Genomic DNA, 19,188 nt, shown 5'->3' with positions numbered 1-19,188 from the left:
TCATTTAAAGATTTTATTTTTTCGTCGTTCTCGCATATAACCGGCGCAGTTATTTTTATTTTTTTATTTGATTATTTTGTTTTGAATTTGCCACCAAGGTCACGTGATCTCTTAGCGCAAGTCCCCTATTTAAGGGCTGACAGAGATTCTTTAAAACAAGACCTAACAGCACAGGCATCCCGCACTACCATCCTTGGCATCCTTCTTCTTGCATTCACAGCACATGACGCAGATGCACTTGCCACACAGCAGCCAATAGACCACGCACACTATGGCGATGATCCCGTAGAAGAATAACCCGAAGGTCCAGATGGTGTCGGCGTATGTGCCCATCTCCTGTCTCATCAGGGGCTCCACGAGGAACAGCCGGTTGAGTGCCACGCCCATGGAGGGGGCAAGCACCAGCACACAGTAGAGGAAGCCGGCCGGTAGCACCACGCAGATGCGCAGAGGGTAGCACGCCCAGCAGAACGGGTTACCGATCCATGCGTACAGGGGAAGGATTCCTGCAATGGATAATGTTAGTAGAAGGCCAGGTAATACCTTGTCCCCTTAAAGCCCCATTGGCAACCAAAGCGATTGTTGTTGTCTTGCGAGCGATTTGATTGGAAACACGAGCAGAAATTGGATGCGCTTCTAAGTTTTTATAGAAGAGAGATAGTAGATGTTATGTATATTTATGTCTTTGAAGTCGCATTTTCACCCCAAAACAGCTTCCAAAACAAGCCCAATTTACCCACCTAAAAACGAGATACGAGGAAAAGAAACAAACCACTGCAAAGATTGAAGAATAAACTTTATTTCTAATCTGATTTTAAAGAATTAAGTAAAAGGAAAAATATGTATTTTTCCCTATATTCATGTATTTTTCTTAATCAGATGTACAACAAAGGTGCGCGCGCATGCATTGCCGATCTCCATGAGCGTTCATGCGCATAGGGTGGGGAGCCTGTGTTCTGATATAAATAATAAGCTTGTAACAATTCAACTTCTTCAGTCTGACCTGAAGCAGTCTTATTAAAGACGAAAATTTGGCAGAGTCGAATTCCAGTTTTTGGTGTATTGCATAAATGCCAGCATATAGATAAATCGTTGTAAAACGATAAACTAATAACTATTTAAAACTTTGAGCCGCATATCGACGATTTTAACGCGATTTTAACAACGATAGAAGAGGTTTCTTAAAGTTCGAAACCATTTTTTTTTTCTGATGTAGCGTTGATTGCTTATGGGCCTTTAAGTCCGTTTGGGTGAGACTACCATTAAATTTTGTAGGATCATATGAAGACTTCCGATTCAAGCGATAAAAATATGAATCGGCAGTCAAAGATAGAAGCTGTCCGATTATTTTATTTTCGCTGTTATTCTAGTATCAACATCCATCAGGCACCTAGCTTCGGCTACGCAGCAACGCAAGCCCCCCCCCCCCCCTCCTCCCCCCCCCCCCCCCACACACACACACACTGGCAATTCATAGCAACGCACGTGTCTATCATGGAGGGAAAAAAGGCATCAACCTTGGTTGGGTTGCTGCAACAAACTGTTTCAGTCTCTTCAGCATGTCATATATACAAAAGGAAATACGAGATTATTGCTTCTTTGCATATGATTCGCTCACCTTTGTAAATGCTGACAAGTGCGATGGAGCCGAGGAGAAGTCCAAGCCACATCTCGCACCCTGGTTGCGCATGTGGTGCAGGTAACGCCTCGAGGGATGAGGCACATTCCCAGCAATTAATACCGCCGATACCCCACATCTGCGCGCACATCTCGATAGCGAGGCACGACATGGGCACGTCATGGATGACGCTCTCGAGAAGGAGGAAGTAGGTGTGGATCTGAAGCACCTGGCGACGAGGATCAAAATGATGAGGAGTCCGCAGGGGGGGAGGGAGGGGTACCACGGTATGGGTGGAAGAAGCACAGTCTAACAAGGAACCATTGATAGTCTTCCAAAATTAGAATGTGTTCTCATATTTTTCTCTTTCAGTAGTTGGAAAGTTTTGTTTCATAGGGCGAGTCATCGTAGTGGTGTTTGGCTTGTGGTAAACATTGCCAAATTTTTTTTTTTTTAATGTAAAACAATAACCTTACGGAACACGACAATCGCCTGCCATTGCGTAGACGCTATGATAGAAAATAACTTTTTTTGCGAGTCATAGGTTACAAGTAGGCTACATCTTTCTTTGAATTTCTCACATTGATTCTTTTTTTTTTCATACAACTGGTGCAACCGAAGCCTTAAATCAGAGCTGCTTTTACTCTTGACATGCGAGTACTCACCTTTGAGTAGTAGGGAGATGCCTCTGCCAACATGTTCTCAAAGTTGTCATCTCGCCAATGCCTGCAGGCGTTTGGGAATAGCACGGCTATATGCACCATGTATACAGCGCCTTAAATCAGAGGAATAGTACAATCAGAATAATAACCTTCACACGGGAAGACACGAGCGTGGCGCAACGTGTCTGACCGTTTTAGCCGAGGTAGACTCCTGACCAACATACGCAGGAGCACCTCGTCACCTCCATACAGCCAGCCCTTTGGGGAAAATTGCAACGGGTCTGACCGACTCGAGAGCAAGACTACCTCATCTACGCAGACTCGGCCAGCACATGTCCATGGCCTATGTTGGACACCCGGGCTACTCACCTGACAGGCAAATGAAGAAGAAGAAGGTTCCTTCAAGGATGGTGAGAATCTGCAGCTGATCCATAAGGTGAGACTGGGTGGCGTTCGCGAGTTTGTTGACGCAGTAGATCTGGTCCGTAGTGTTAGTGGTGTTGGTGAGGTAGATGGGTGTGGTCGCGAGTTCGTAACACTTGGCGTATGTCTTGGTGGTTTCCAGGAAGATGCCTACATCTGTGCCGATGTTGAACCCTTGGAAGCCAGCGTAGAGGAAGATTTGGATAAAGAAGCCGGCGGCTGCCGAGACGGGGTTGCAAAAACACTTGCATAGTCCTCGCAAACAGGCCATGAGGCTTTTGCCGACACACTTGCACGTACCGCCAATGCATTTCCCGATACAATTGAAAATACACATGGCGAAACTATCTCTTGGGCAAACTGCTTTACAATGTCTTCAAACTGATGTTAAGTTAACAGATTACAGTCCTGATATAGGTTGGCCTAAGCCATGACCATATGTGCTAAATAGGCGCAAGGCCACTTAACATTGTTAAGTCTTGGTAAGGAATACGGTGAGGTTACAGCGTAACGTCCGTACTGTTTCTTTGTTTGCTTTATCAAATATCGCAGCAATGGTCTCTGTAGAGTTTCGCAGAAGTAGCTATCAAAGTAGATATATTCAATAGGAAAATTAGTACACGTATTTACCGAATATAGCACAATGACAACAAACATACATTTTTGCGATTGAAGAAAAAAAATACATTAATAGTTAATGACCACATTTCTCAAGATAAAACGATACTTTTTGTATATAGGTTCTATTTAAATGAACACTGCAAAATTACTATAAATTTTCATTTTGGTTTGCGCGCATATACGATGTAAACGGATGTCTGTTATAAAAAATCGTCAGCGAACATATAATCAATGTCGACAAAACTGATTGTCAAAATCTATTTTTTCCATCTTCAAACAGTTATAGAAACAATGCAAGGTGATTCTTCTAGACGCAAATTTCGATTTTTAAATACCTTCTCACAATAGACTGGATAATAAAAAAAATATATATGTATATATTTGTGGACCTTAAGGCAGGCACTGCACGCCATTTGCTTTATATTTCTGACATAAATTTTGCTAAAAAACATTCGCGATAAAGACATGGTAGAATGCATGTTAAGGGCGAATCCTACGTGACCGAAAGTGTAAAGTTCTATGTCCGTTGTAGAGAGAAAAAATTAACGGCATAAAAGCGACAAATACATTGGAATAATTAATGTGACAGACTAGCTGCTACGCACTATTGTTGCTAATATGTCCTAGGTTTTGCTTTGTTGTGTTTTTACATAAGCGAACAATTTCTATCGCCCAGTACAGACATGGAGTTTATCTTCCTACCATACCGGACTGGAAAAATGATTGCGCAGAAAAATAGAAATCTGACAGATGCGTAGAAAAAACTATATTTAGTAGACAAGGGACATCTCTAGATGAATTGGCTCTTTCGCAGTTTTCTGGTTTATTTGAAAGAGTATACTAGCCAAGAAAGTAAATTCACACTCGTCTTCCATAAATGTAGAGGATATAATCTGTCATGTTCGAGAGAAATTAAATATATCGCTTAGCCATGCACGGATATTCAAATGTCTAAATAAATGGAATACGAAATTATTCAAACATGCATACACAAATAATATACTCGTTTAAATCTAAAAGATGGAATCCCACGCATGCCAAGCACATATAAACGAAACTGCTATTTTGGAGTATGGAATATGATCATTTCTCGGGAAATCCCCAAGAAGAGATGCGAGCGGAAACGTCCCTCCGAATCTAACGCCCTCGAGATAGAAATCCTCTAGTATACGAAGAGAAATCTGCTAAATTTGCGAAATAGTATGGCATATTTCGGCTGATTTTTGCTATTTTCTATAATAAAATATAATATTGTGACCGAAGAAATACACCGAAATCTAATAAACATTATTATGCAGATTCAAGATCGAAATCCTTCTTGTCAAAAACAAAAACGAAGGCGTCTTTAGGCTTATTTAAGAAGAAAAAATAGCGTTGTGGCATTCAAAATGAACCAGGAAAAGTATTATCAAATGGGGCTACGTACATATTTTACACAAAAACTACCTTGTAGAAGAAGGCGAAACACAAACGGGTCAAAGATGAAGGTAGCGCAGTGCTTCGCTCAACAACAGCTGTCAGGCTGGGGGCGTCGAGTCGCACGGAGTCGAGGCTAGGCCTGGCTACAAAGCGACCAACAGGTGTAACATAGGCAGCTTTTTAGCACTCTTTTCAATAGTGATGCTAATCGGCGAGGTCAAATATTGTCTAATGATTTGCTAGGGTAGGAAACTTGTTTATTTGTATCGGCACCTAATCCTTACTTTCTTTTATGAAAAATAACGTCAAATCTTACGCAATAAATTAAAATCAGGAGACAGACATAGCTAAGCCGAGTTCTTTGTTAAAAAAAGTACGCGAACAATTCAAGCAAAGCGACTGTGTACTAGTATTCAAAACAACAAACAAATAGCGAAGAGAAATGATCCCATATCATAAATACCAAGAAGTTTAATAATCATTTATTTATAAATATGGATGAAATCCCGCTAGCCGTACACGCCCAATCATTTTCTCCAGTTCATATATTCATTAACTAACCTACCAGTTAGAGTTTAGAACTATGTACAATACATACAGTTAGGTTTAAAACACTAAGCTTTCAGGCTAGTCCTTTATACAGACTACATTTTCCTGATACAATATCTCTATTTAGCGACCAACCTCTATTCAGCGACCAACCTCTATTCAGCGACAAACCTCTATTCAGCGACCAACCTCTATTCAGCGACCAACCTCTATACAGCGACCAACCTCTATTCAGCGACAAACCTCTATTTAGCGACCAACCTCTATTCAGCGACCAACCTCTATTCAGCGACCAACCTCTATTCAGCGACCAACCTCTATTCAGCGACCAACCTCTATTTAGCGACCAACCTCTATTTAGCGACCAACCTCTATTCAGCGACCAACCTCTATTCAGCGACTAACCTCTATTTAGCGACCAACCTCTATTCAGCGACCAACCTCTATTCAGCGACCAACCTCTATTCAGCGACCAACCTCTATTCAGCGACCAACCTCTATTTAGCGACCAACCGCTATTCAGCGACCAACCTCTATTCAGCGACCAACCTCTATTCAGCGACCAACCTCTATTCAGCGACCAACCTCTATTCAGCGACCAGCCTCTATTCAGCGACCAACCTCTATTTAGAGACCAACTTCTATTCAGCGACTAACCTCTATTCAGCGACCAACCTCTATTCAGCGACCAACCTCTATTCAGCGACCAACCTCTATTCAGCGACCAACCTCTATTCAGCGACCAACCTCTATTCAGCGACCAACCTCTATTTAGCGACCAACCTCTATTCAGCGACCAACCTCTATTTAGCGACCAACCTCTATTCAGCGACCAACCTCTATTTAGCGACCAACCTCTATTTAGCGATCAACCTCTATTCAGCGACCAACCTCTATTTAGCGACCAACCTCTATTCAGCGACCAACCTCTATTCAGCGACCAACCTCTATTCAGCGACCAACCTCTATTCAGCGACCAACCTCTATTCAGCGACCAACCTCTATTCAGCGACCAACCTCTATTTAGCGACCAACCTCTATTCAGCGACCAACCTCTATTCAGCGACCAACCTCTATTCAGCGACCAACCTCTATTCAGCGACCAACCTCTATTTAGCGACCAACCTCTATTTAGCGACCAACCTCTATTCAGCGACCAACCTCTATTCAGCGACCAACCTCTATTTAGCGACCAACCTCTATTCAGCGACCAACCTCTATTCAGCGACCAACCTCTATTTAGCGACCAACCTCTATTTAGCGACCACCTCTATACAGCGACCAACCTCTATACAGCGACCAACCTCTATACAGCGACCAACCTCTATACAGCGACCAACCTCTTTTCAGCGACCAACCTCTATTCAGCGACCAACCTCTATTCAGCGACTAACCTCTATTTAGCGACCAACCTCTATTCAGCGACCAACCTCTATACAGCGACCAACCTCTATTCAGCGACCAACCTCTATTTAGCGACCAACCTCTATTCAGCGACTAACCTCTATTTAGCGACCAACCTCTATTCAGCGACCAACCTCTATTCAGCGACTAACCTCTATTTAGCGACCAACCTCTATTCAGCGACCAACCTCTATTCAGCGACCAACCTCTATTCAGCGACCAACCTCTATTTAGCGACCAACCTCTATTTAGCGACCAACCTCTATTTAGCTACCAACCTCTATTTAGCTACCAACCTCTATTCAGTGACCAACCTCTATTCAGCGACCAACCTCTATTCAGCGACCAACCTCTATTTAGCGACCAACCTCTATTTAGCGACCAACCTCTATTCAGCGACCAACCTCTATTCAGCGACCAACCTCTATTCAGTGACCAACCTCTATTCAGCGGTCACTATACAAAGACACAGGTTTCTTTAAAATGCTGTATTTAGAATGAGTCTGCTCACAAGAGAGTTGAATGTACAATCTTGGTTAGTTCCCATTATCAGGATTGTAATTACATTTTCTGTACTCCGAGCGATACGAATCACTCAGTAAAATAAGTATTCACAGGGCACCAGCCTTGATGATTTTGAAAAGTCCGTTGACATTGTTGGTCTTTATCGCTTGCCTACAAGCTGACACGACTTCCGCCTTGGGTTTCCCAACTACAAGAAAATATATTTTAAAAAATAGGTTACAAAACTCTCATCCACTTAACCCTTTTATCAGGGCCGCAACAAGGGGTGGGGCACTGGGAGCATGTGCCCCCCAATATTTTTAAAAACTATAAGGAAATGACCAGAAGAGGCGTGGCTGTGCCCCCCCATATTTTATTAATGTTTATGTGTTGTGCCCCCCCCCCCCCCAAAAAAAAAAAAATCTTACGTGGTTTATATACAAATACTAAAAGCATACAAATGCTTTTAGTATTTGCTGAAATTGAGGGTATTTGCTGGAAAAGAGACCAGTAGGTGTTGAGGTTTGGTAGATGTGCAAACTACTGGCCTACCTCGTAATTTGCCAGCCCTCTGTATAGCTTGGTTAACAATCTTGAGACAGGACAGCAGCTCGCTGTGGTTATTGCACCGGATCTTGTAGCCGTTCACCAAGTCTCGGTTTAAATCATAGAGCTCCATGTAACCTTTGCGCATGTTTTTCCTGGGCGGCAAATTGGAACATAAGTGGCGTATTCTAAACAGCCTTAGCCTGGGCAATACATAAGGCTGTAACTGCGTTTTAGATAGTTCCGTGTGCAAAAGAAAAGAGGTTGGCTGAATAGTTTATCGCCGCAATAAAGCTAAGCCTAAGCGGGACATAAAGAAGGAAAGCGCTAAACGGGCTAAAATAAATATGCTCTATTAACTGGGCTATACAGTACCCCCGCCCCCCCACAAACACCCCACTACGACCACCACCGTCCCAAAACCCCGCCCTCGTTCATCCCCGAGGTTGCACAGCTGAGTAAAGATTGTTCTCAACGGGGACAAATTAGTCCTTCGTCCAAGAAAACAAAGATGGCGCCGTTAGGTGATGATCGACGCAATCAGCCCAAGATCCGGGATTGTTTTAAACTCGTGCGTAAACTTTTTGTGGTCTTTCTTTGCTTTCGCAACACAGCAACCCTTGGATCATCTGTATACCCCACTCCCCCTTGAGGCAGATAATCCCTTGGGTTATCTTTACTCACATGTCCCCCATCAAGCGTGCGTCCTCAGCACGGACAACTAGACTTCGGATGAGGTTAGAGTGATCGGCCATCTCGGCGGTCAACTTCTGCCGTATAGCATGCAGCTCGTCAACCTTCATGAAAACAACAGTAAAAATATAGAGTAAGTACGCAGCTGCTTTGTCTCATATCATCTTTGTTCTACAAAGGAGTTCTTTTGTCTCTTTTCTTCTCGTTCTTTGTGTCGAGGTGCGGATATTGTTCATTTGCCTAATCAAATTGCAGCTTGTAAGAGCTGCGTACTGACCCAAAATATCTAACGCTAGCCATGCACTTGTACAAAAAATGTTTATGAACTATCTCATATAACCTCTGTTATTCTTACTGTATACGGGGCTAAAATTTGAATTAGGGGGGGGGATGTAATCTAATTTCAACTCATTTTTGCGGGCATCATTAATTTCAACATTGTACATTAAGCAGTTTTCGAGAATTTTTATATTGAAATCACATGTTCTTTATAGGCTTGAAATCATACTCAAGACTAAACACGGACGTATATTAGAGACCCTGCATTTTTCTAAACCTGCTGGCTCCCTCCTCAAAGGTATGTGCCATCATAGCCCAGTAACCGGTAATACATTGGAAACCGCAGGGAAGTTGTGGTGATCTAACCTTAACTAAGATCGCTCTCAACTCCTCCATGGCAGCAGGAAACTCGGCTGTGGTTTGGAGGTCCTGTTCACAAAACACAGCCACTGTGAGGATCAAATACGATTTTTACACAACGCTTTTCATTTAGGGTACCCAAACGTTCTGCATGGTCAGTTCTCAGAAAGTTATTCTTAGAAACGTCCTACCTCAATTCCTAGAAATCCAGCCATGGCTTGTATTAAGTCACCAGCCAGATCCATGTCATCTGTTTTTATAACCACCTGCAAGGCAATATCCTGTAAGGGCTTGTATGACAATTAGGCAGAGAAAGAGACAGAGTAAAATAACTTCCATGTAAGAAAAGTGGCTCTACTCAGGTGTAAGAACCTGAGAGTTGCGTCACAAAAGCTTCTTTTATTTGGTGGAAAAAATCCTGATGAAAGAAGAGCTGAATCCAAAGGTGTCCTCTGGGAATGGTTCTTGAACCAGAGGAGACCCCGAAAATTAGTACAGTGTATCAGGGAAATGAGCTACCTCCTCTTTCCCATATTCAATGCTGGTCCAGTGATTTGAAGAAAGGAGGGGCAGGGATCCAGTCCCCCTTACTTCTTTGGTGCTCCATGGCTCCAAAATCGAAACTAACCAATAACTTTCATATTATTTTACTCCCTCGCTATAATTTATTTTAATGCACTTATTCAAAGAACGGACAAGGTAACTGGCATGCTCTGCGATTATGATATAATGAACTATAACTGTTACAGATAAAAACAAAGTACATAGCTAACTTACGTTTCCTGACTGGTCCATGCGAAAAAGCACAGGGTTCCCAGTCCGCAAAGAGAGGAACATTACGTCTAGACAACCGTCCTTAGCTTCAATCTCCTCCATCAGTAAGAAATTCTGGTTCACCCACATCAGGGCCTGAGAAGGTACAGAGCAAAGGACAACTAAGAGGAGATTGGATTAAACAAGCCATACCATACAGTACTACCAAATACAGTACTACAAAAAACAGTCAATTCACTCATATAACCGTGTTAGTGGACAATTCTAACAAATAATGTTTTTTAGCTTCACACACGTGATTCTTCTAACGAGGGGACTGTACTTTCTATTTGCTATATTGTACTTGCCCAGTTAACATGCCCATTGAGGTGAAATGGTAGAGTTGACTGTACTTTCTATTTGCTATATTGTACTTGCCCAGTTAACATGCCCATTGAGGTGAAATGGTAGAGTTGACTGTACTTTCTATTTGCTATATTGTACTTGCCCAGTTAACATGCCCATTGAGGTGAAATGGTAGAGTTGACTGTACTTTCTATTTGCTATATTGTACTTGCCCAGTTAACATGCCCATTGAGGTGAAATGATAGACGAGTTGACTGTAATTTCTATCTGCTTTATAATACTTACCCTGTTAACACGCTCATTGATGTGGAAAGAGACAGCAGACTTGGGCTCTGCATAACCTTCTGGACATGGGATATACATGGTGAATCTACAGTACACAACAGAAGTGTCAACTCCTAAACTTACAAAGTAAATAACATGAAGTGTGCCAGTGTTTTGTGTGTACAAACAAATTCAATCATAGGATCAAGAAGGTAAATAGGATCAATGACCATCGCTGTGCATGCCTGTTTCATGAGATTTTCTAAATGCCCTTTTTAAATCTGTTCAAAAGCTTGAATTTCCTAACAATACTCACCTTGGTAGCTGACGGGTTAACTCAAAAACGTGAAACTGAGAGCTGAAAAAAAATTATATGTATAAAGATGAGTTGTTTAGAGATTATGATGAATCTAGCTGAATTGAACCATACTGTATCATGAAGATTTTCAAAGCATGATTACTCTGAACATTTCCTAACCAAGAGTACCAATATACCCTAAACAGATACTGAGTAGCGTTTTACCACTTAGACTACCTTGTACATTATAAGATATACATTTGTGTATAGTTTAACTTTTTTAACTGCATCTGTTACTGTTTAGATTGTCCACAGAATAATTGGCTTTTAAATGCTGCACTGTTTAATATGTTGACCGAAGCCTAGAGCTTTACAGCTGCAATAGTTGGAATTGACCATATCTCATTCTTATTCTACAGCTGTTTGGCTAACTATTCACCTGGACTTGTGGCCAACAAACGCCTTAATATGGAGATCAACCTGGATGTCTTTGGGTGGGTAAATAGGTACCCGCAGGGATGTCTTGACATTCTGTGATGATGGATGTACCACATGGCTCTCTCCCTCAAACACACCCTCCGCAAATATCATGGCCGTACGGATGATGGTGTCGTTGGTGGTGGAGATATTAAGTTCAACATGAGGCTGCACCTGCTCACTGCCAGGGTTTACTAGTAGGGAGGTCTGTAGCTGGGTGTTGGCCGGAATTACACCCATCTGGGTTTGGTCCACATCTGGTGCCCCCTTTCCAACCTACAACAGAGAATTAGGGTTTGCAAAACGATACTTGAATATCATGTTTTTTTTGTACTGTTTTGTATAAAGGCATCTGCAAGTATGTTGTACAGCTGCAAGTATGTTGTTTGGCATTCTGTATGTACACTAAACTTTGACATTCTGTTTGTATGTTCTATATACCTTGGCATTCTGTTTGTATGTACTCTATACATTGTCATTCTGTTTTTATGTTCTATATACCTTGACATTCTGTTTGTATGTTCTATAAAACTTGACATTCTGTTTGTATGTACTATATATCTTGGCATTCTGTTTGTATGTACTATATACCTTGCATTCTGTTTGTATACACAATATATCTTGGCATTCTGTTTGTATGTACTATATACCTTGCATTCTGTTTGTATACACAATATATCTTGGCATTCTGTTTGTATGTACTATATACATTGTCATTCTGTTTGTATGTACTATATATCTTGGCATTCTGTTTGTATGTACTATATACCTTGACATTCTGTTTGTATGTACTATATACCTTGGCATTCTGTTTGTATGTACTATATACCTTGACATTCTGTTTGTATGTACTATATACCTTGACATTCTGTTTGTATGTACTATATACCTTGACATTCTGTTTGTATGTACTATATACATTGTCATTCTGTTTGTATGTACCATATATCTTGACATTCTGTTTGTATGTACTATATACCTTGACATTCTGTTTGTATGTTCTATATATCTTGGCATTCTGTTTGTATGTACTATATACCTTGACATTCTGTTTGTATGTACAATATACCTTGACATTCTGTTTGTATACACAATATATCTTGGCATTCTGTTTGTATGTACTATATACATTGTCATTCTGTTTGTATGTACTATATACCTTGACATTCTGTTTGTATGTACTATATATCTTGGCATTCTGTTTGTATGTACTATATACCTTGCATTCTGTTTGTATACACAATATATCTTGGCATTCTGTTTGTATGTACTATATACCTTGACATTCTGTTTGTATGTACTATATACCTTGACATTCTGTTTGTATACACAATATATCTTGGCATTCTGTTTGTTTGTACTATATACCTTGACATTCTGTTTGTATGTACTATATACATTGTCATTCTGTTTGTATGTACTATATACCTTGACATTCTGTTTGTATGTACTATATACATTGTCATTCTGTTTGTATGTACTATATACCTTGACATTCTGTTTGTATGTACTATATACCTTGACATTCTGTTTGTATGTACTATATACATTGTCATTCTGTTTGTATGTACTATATATCTTGGCATTCTGTTTGTATGTACTATATACATTGTCATTCTGTTTGTATGTACTATATACATTGTCATTCTGTTTGTATGTACTATATACATTGTAATTCTGTTTGTATGTACTATATACCTTGACATTCTGTTTGTATGTACTATATACATTGTCATTCTGTTTGTATGTACTATATACCTTGACATTCTGTTTGTATGTACTACATACCTTGACATTCTGTTTGTATGTACAATATGCCTTGGCATTTTATTTGTATGTACTATTTACTGTACCTTTGGCATTCCATTTATATGTACAATATACCTTGGCATTATGTTTGAATGTTCTATATACATCGTTATTCTGTTTATACAATATACCTTGGCAGTCTGTTAGTTTGTACTTTATGCCTTGGCATTCTGTTTAAATGTTCTATATACATTATGCCTTGGCATGCTGTTTGTATTTGCTATACACATACCTTTGCATTTTCCTCATAGTTGCGTAATTCTAACAGCAGATTCTGTTTGCGCTGAGCCAGGTCCCTAAGAGCATCCTGTTCCACATTGGTGTCCATCAGGTTACCCTTCATCTCGGGCGGGGCAGGTAAGTACCCCCTCACTGTAAATAGGCATTGAAAACAGTTGCATAATCTGTATGTGGCACCTGTCATGCAGGGTACAGGTCAACATGAATATAACAACTGCAATCCAGTACACAAAACGAGTATCAAAATTTCATATTTTCTTTTTACCCTTAAGTTTTTTAGAGGTAGTATTATCCCGTGGCTCTTAGAAGTGTGTGGATACAAACTAAGAGGCGCAAACCCAGGATTGGCTGAGGGAGGGTGTGCAGTCAAAGGTTTCCTATTGAAAAAGGGTAGTATTTGAGGATTTCTTAAAAAAGAATGACCAATTTTTGGCCACAAAGGGACACCCTGTGCACCCCCCTGTGTACAAGCCTGACTAAGATATGGTTAAGAAAAAAAACGATACTGGTCAGGCTATTCATGATTTTCTCAAAACAGTACATACCTTCGCCATCCACAGAACAACAGATCAATTCCATTTTCCCATCCATACGATAGTCTCCCTCAATCACCCCAGCAATGGCAGATGAGAAGTTATCCTTGAAGACCACCTCTCCAGACCGATCACTACGGGCATCAATCTATGTACAAGGAGTTATCACAGCTAGGTTATGTTTTCACCCTGCAATTTTACCATCTACATGAGGAAAAGGCTAAAGTTTTATCACATATGCAACAATACAGTATTATAACATTGGGGTACAGTTTAAAAAAAAGAAATTGTTTACCATTTTTTGGAAGAAAAGTTGATCAGATACAAAAAATATCTGCATAAATGTTTTTTTTTGTTATTAAAATTATCCCATACTAGCACCTTTGAAACATTAATGTTTAGTTTTGAAATATTTATTCCTCTTCATTTTTTATCATTACTTTTATTATTGTATTTGTGTAGTAGCAGAGGGGACTCAGGGAGTTACTTGCCCCATTACCCACAACTTTGGGCTATGTTTTCCCCTAGATTTTAGTGATTGTAGCTCACCTTGCCATTAGACCACCCTGTTATCAGCTCTGGTACACCATCAGAATCAATGTCAAAGCTGTTAATGGCAATGGCATGATTCTTGGACTATAAAGAAAAATAGATCATGTGTAGCTACAGCTATTTTGGCTTCCAGCAAAACAAATAACACACAAAAATCTATTAAATAAAGTAAATAAGCAATTTTTACTTGAAAATTGCAATTTTCTTAGGTACCTTGATTCTCCAATATCTTGCTGTTCTGTCATAAACGCCAACTGTGCCATTAGACAAAGCATAACCAAACTTGGAGCCCCGCAACGGACAAAGTGATGTAACTGCCTGGAATTGAATCAATCATTTGCTTGTTGATACAGGCTGTTTTTAGTTAGCTAACAGTAGATAAGGAATCACACTGTACCTCTGTTTCAGTCATTTCTGCAATAATTTCATCTTCTTTGAAAACACGAATATCAAAGTCCTCAGAACCAACTAGGAGCTGTGTAAGTTGAAGTCAAAGAAATGTTAACCTCATGTGAATTTATTAGCAAAAATAATCAACAAAATTGGTTCACATACCTCATTGTGTCCATCACCATTGAAGTCACAAAGCGCCAGTGAGCAAACATTGTCACCAGTCACCTAATAAAACAACAGATTGTTGTAAGTACTGTAGCACATATTGAAACAATAATTAAATGAAACAAGAAAGAATCTTACTGTCCAGAATTCATCATTTCCGTCGCAGTCAAAGCCCTGAATAGAGCAGTTGCCACCAGCCAGGGCAAGAGGCAAGTCATAACCACCAAGTTTACCCACTAGAATAGCATTCACTCCATCTGCTACCTGGAATACAGAACACAGGCAAAGACAATTTTCTTAAACTTATACCTACCACCATAGAGACCTCTATATCTATATGTACTAAACAATATCTATACGACGTATGACTCTATGTTCTGAAGTGACCTTTATACCTACCATATATATCTATACAGTACCTCTTACTCTTACATAGGTTGGTTACATTGTAACAATTTTATTATTTTTAGGAAACATAAGAAAACCAATTTTTTTACGGGAATTATGATCATATGTAACACTTTCCACGTCAAAATCTTTTACTCTTGTCAAAAGAGCGTGTAATACTTAATGGGCATTTGATTTCTTTGGAACTGCAATACAGTGAACGAACCTGATTTGTTACTGTATGTGCGAGCCCCATTTACTGTGGGTGTGAAGTTTCCCAGTAAATGGATAAAGTATCAAAAAAATCTTTAGAAGCTCATTACAGCAAAACAAGAACTCAAACAAAACTTTTGAATTTATGTACCAGATAGATTACTCTGTATCTCTAAAATTTGGCTGGCTGACGATAACTCGTGTGTGGACAGCTATTAAAATTTTACTTCCATCAAAAGTTCTCATAATTTGATTGCTGGAATGGCTGAAATTTAAAAAAAATACTGCAACTTTGAAATATAATTACTTTTGAATGAAACTAGATATCAAAATTTAGAGATACACTTATGTTAACAATCCTGTGCCAATTAAAATAAGACAATTAGCGTCGGTTGTCACTCACGGGGTATGGTACCTAAATTTTTCCAAAGACATAGCGTTTTATGTTTTGCCATTTTTTAAACAAATCTTCCTTTTAAGCAATAAACAACAAATATAGGTAGATTCTCGATTTTATCATTATTAATTTTAAACCTGATTTATTTACAGTAGTTTGGATAAAATGTGTGCACGTAATGATTTTTCCAGAACCAGGTCACGAAACTGTACAGATTGTGGATTACACATGCCTAGTATAGGCTGTAGTTTCATATGGCATTACTACTTTACCAAAAACTACATAACTAAAAAGAACATCACTGTTAGTATACTCACATCCTTGTAAAACAGGTCAGAATTGTTCTCTACGTCATAAGCTAGCATATTTGTAGGAGTTCCGACAAATAGAATATCACAAGATGTCATGGTCAAAGGGCCGGTGGCAACAGCAGTGACCTGTTGGTTGATATTGAGTATGCTGATGTCATTGTCGGTTGATGCGCTAGCTCTGCCTCCTTTCAGACTTGTTGTATGAGGGTTATGGATAAACACCTAGAAACAAGGAAACAATTGTCATGAATTAGTTCATGTGATATGCACATCATCTAAGGGGAGATCCTGAATAGCCTTAATGCATGGTCACTGCTGCAAACTCTCTTCAAAATCTTTTATGTTATTCTTATAAGTTATAAAGGCTGAGATAAGACTAGGCCACAACAAGCAATGTGAGATAATATAAGGCTTTTTATCCCAGTGATGAATTTTCATGTGCGCTCATTGGTCAATAAGGGTCATGTGTATATTCTTTTACAGGACAAATATCAGGCGATAACATCCAGCAAAAGTGATATCTGTCCTGTAACACTTTTGCGCAATCAAAACTTGGTTTTCATCTGCTCAATAACTCCTTAAACAAACACCAAGGTTTTCAAGACCCTATGAAGGCACAGAAAAAATGTTTGATTTCTTTTATAAAATTATCATCAATATATTTTTATAAAATTTATCCTGAAACGCGAAAGAAAAAGCAGTGCGTGCGGCGTCATGCCCGTGCACATCGGGGCCTGAAGAAGACATTTCAAATTTGAAAACATTTGCTTCAATAAGAAAACAGTCTAGGTGTAAAACTGTCAGTAGAAATGCAAGTTTTTAGTTAGTAGTTTTTGTTCTAATAAAAAATTGTTGCTGCAAGTTTTTAGTTAGTAGTTTTTGTTCTAATAAAAAATTGTTGCATGGATTTTTATCTTACACAAATTTACATGAATAGCAAAAATAACAATGCACATTCGTGGCGTAATTTCAGTGCATGTCAGCATGCCCAGTAGTCACTGGGATATAAAATATATTAACCCCTTCTTTGGCTTACTGTGATATTGGCGGATAATGTCCGCAGATGAGAAATCGTCCTTAAAATTTCACAGTTGCCCTTGAAGCTTTGCTTCTCGGCCAACTGTTCATTTTTCGTACCATTTCTTATGCACTAGTCAATTGAAACCTCCACCCCCATGGTCCTGGGGAAGGGTGGGAGATTAAACTTTGACCCTGTACAAAACAGAGAAAAGCCCCCACCCCCTCAGGACAAAACTGCAGTGAAATGCCCCTACCCATCGAGGTGCAAACTATAGGGAACTACCTGACATTTAAGACAACAAGTCATCTGAAATATGCCTTTATATTTCAAATCCAGTACACCTCAGCGACAAAAATGAAAAAATAAATAATCTTATTTGATATTCATATTTTTTCTTTCATATTTGTTTTCGCATATTTCGCCATGCAACTTGCCACATGCTGATACATGGAATTGCTTACTACAGAAGAAAAAGAGTCTCAAACCAGCAACTGACATGACTTTTGCATAAGTACATTTGTGAGGCTATTCCCTTGTCCCAAAGCCCCCAGGGTGGGGACAATTCTTAGAGTCGAAAACATTCAATCCCCCCCCCACTCGGGACAGATTCTTGTTCAAAAGTGCTATAAACCACCAAGTTAACCTCACACTTCCCCGGGACCATAGTGCATTACCGTTTCTTTACTAAACAACAAGCACTGTGCTACAGGTTGTATGGTAGTATGTGTATACAGCATAATCTTGCTGTTCCTGTTTTCAAAATCTTCTAATCTAGACACTGTATTCGTGTGCCTTAGAAACAGCTATAAGAACACAGCAAACATTTTAATCCAATATCAGATTGACAATGTCTATGATGACACTGGTGACAACGATATAAAAAGCATTTGCAAACAGGAACTTAAATTACTCTCACTTCATACCATTTCAATCACGTACAGTAATTTGTATGAGAAATGAAAGTTTAACACGATCTTAGAAAACTTTACGAACCTTTCCCGCCGTAGTAGCACCTGTCAAGCATGGATGTTGACCATCATACCGACCGAGAGCGGCTGTTCTCGGGTGGATTTTGTGGTTCAATTTAAGTGTGAAAATCGGAACCAGCATCTTGAGAAAGCCGAAGAATGTATAACGTCTGGCTAGTAGATGTATAAGCCGAAGGCTTAAAGCTATTCACATCATTTCACATGATTTTTTCTCACTTTCTCTTTGTCTCTCAAGAGGTTTTGAGTTTTTTGGTTGGAAACCAACAATGCGCAGTAACCTAGCACGCATAGGGATTGTGGAGGTGCCACTGACCGCTAGTGCGATATCTCAGCTCAGCTTTTCAGTAACGTCATTTTGGCTTCTCTTTTGATAGTATTTTTTGTATCGGATTTGTTGTACCCAATTTACAAAATCTCGTGTTTTTGTTGTCCGTCTTTAAATATCAGATAAGGAGTCCCCCCCCCTCACCTTCCCCGGAATTGTATGCATAAAAACTTGAGAGAAGAGTACGTAGACTGCGTAGCAGGCGCACAGAGCTGGGAGAGAAGGATTTACCTTCCCTACATCTTTTTGCGACGCGCGCGTGAAACCGAGGCCAGGCGTCAAAATTGTAAAAAAGATGGCAAAGTTTGTTTTTTATCCTCGCTTTCACGCACGCGTCGCAATAATTTGTTGGAAGATGTGGGGAAGGCGAGAATGTAGGGAAAGGGAGCGATTGCAGCCGACCCCTTGTATTCGCCTCAAAATATCATCTCGTATCATCCCCCCCCCCCCCCCCAGAACATTTGGGTCAATTATTTCGCATAAATCCAATGTTTATCATCAATCCAATGTTTCGCATCAATCCAATGTTGTCATTACTCAAATAGTGAAAAGGAGTGAAGTCACAGGTAGCCCAAGCTCTCTATTTGTGCTTATTAATCTAACGGTAAACATTGTAC

General features: G+C 39.8%; 2 protein-coding genes across 2 annotated transcripts; both read right to left on the bottom strand.

The window, feature by feature from the left end:
• Positions 1 to 79: 79 nt before the first annotated feature.
• On the bottom strand, positions 80 to 4,897 carry LOC5511106. The gene is made up of 5 exons (XM_001631504.3): positions 4,771 to 4,897; positions 2,650 to 3,286; positions 2,284 to 2,393; positions 1,619 to 1,847; positions 80 to 506 (listed from the first exon to the last, which is right to left on the bottom strand). Exons 2-5 carry the CDS (start codon positions 3,038 to 3,040, stop codon positions 163 to 165), a joined length of 1,074 nt encoding a protein of 357 aa, XP_001631554.1. The 5' UTR covers positions 3,041 to 3,286; positions 4,771 to 4,897; the 3' UTR covers positions 80 to 162.
• Positions 4,898 to 5,196: 299 nt separating this feature from the next.
• LOC5511098 (Bardet-Biedl syndrome 2 protein homolog) lies at positions 5,197 to 18,525 on the bottom strand. The gene is made up of 18 exons (XM_048725441.1): positions 18,251 to 18,525; positions 16,243 to 16,458; positions 15,067 to 15,192; positions 14,926 to 14,988; positions 14,768 to 14,845; positions 14,584 to 14,688; positions 14,368 to 14,454; positions 13,831 to 13,966; positions 13,278 to 13,417; positions 11,199 to 11,512; positions 10,778 to 10,819; positions 10,483 to 10,567; positions 9,856 to 9,987; positions 9,270 to 9,344; positions 9,085 to 9,147; positions 8,431 to 8,543; positions 7,753 to 7,901; positions 5,197 to 7,408 (listed from the first exon to the last, which is right to left on the bottom strand). Exons 1-18 carry the CDS (start codon positions 18,365 to 18,367, stop codon positions 7,308 to 7,310), a joined length of 2,142 nt encoding a protein of 713 aa, XP_048581398.1. The 5' UTR covers positions 18,368 to 18,525; the 3' UTR covers positions 5,197 to 7,307.
• Between the last annotated feature and the right edge of the window lie 663 nt (positions 18,526 to 19,188).

The sequence above is a fragment of the Nematostella vectensis genome, chromosome 3 (assembly GCF_932526225.1).
Source record: "Nematostella vectensis chromosome 3, jaNemVect1.1, whole genome shotgun sequence".
In the NCBI taxonomy this organism is placed as follows: Eukaryota; Metazoa; Cnidaria; class Anthozoa; order Actiniaria; family Edwardsiidae; genus Nematostella; species Nematostella vectensis.
This window is presented reverse-complemented; position numbering and strand designations above follow the sequence as displayed.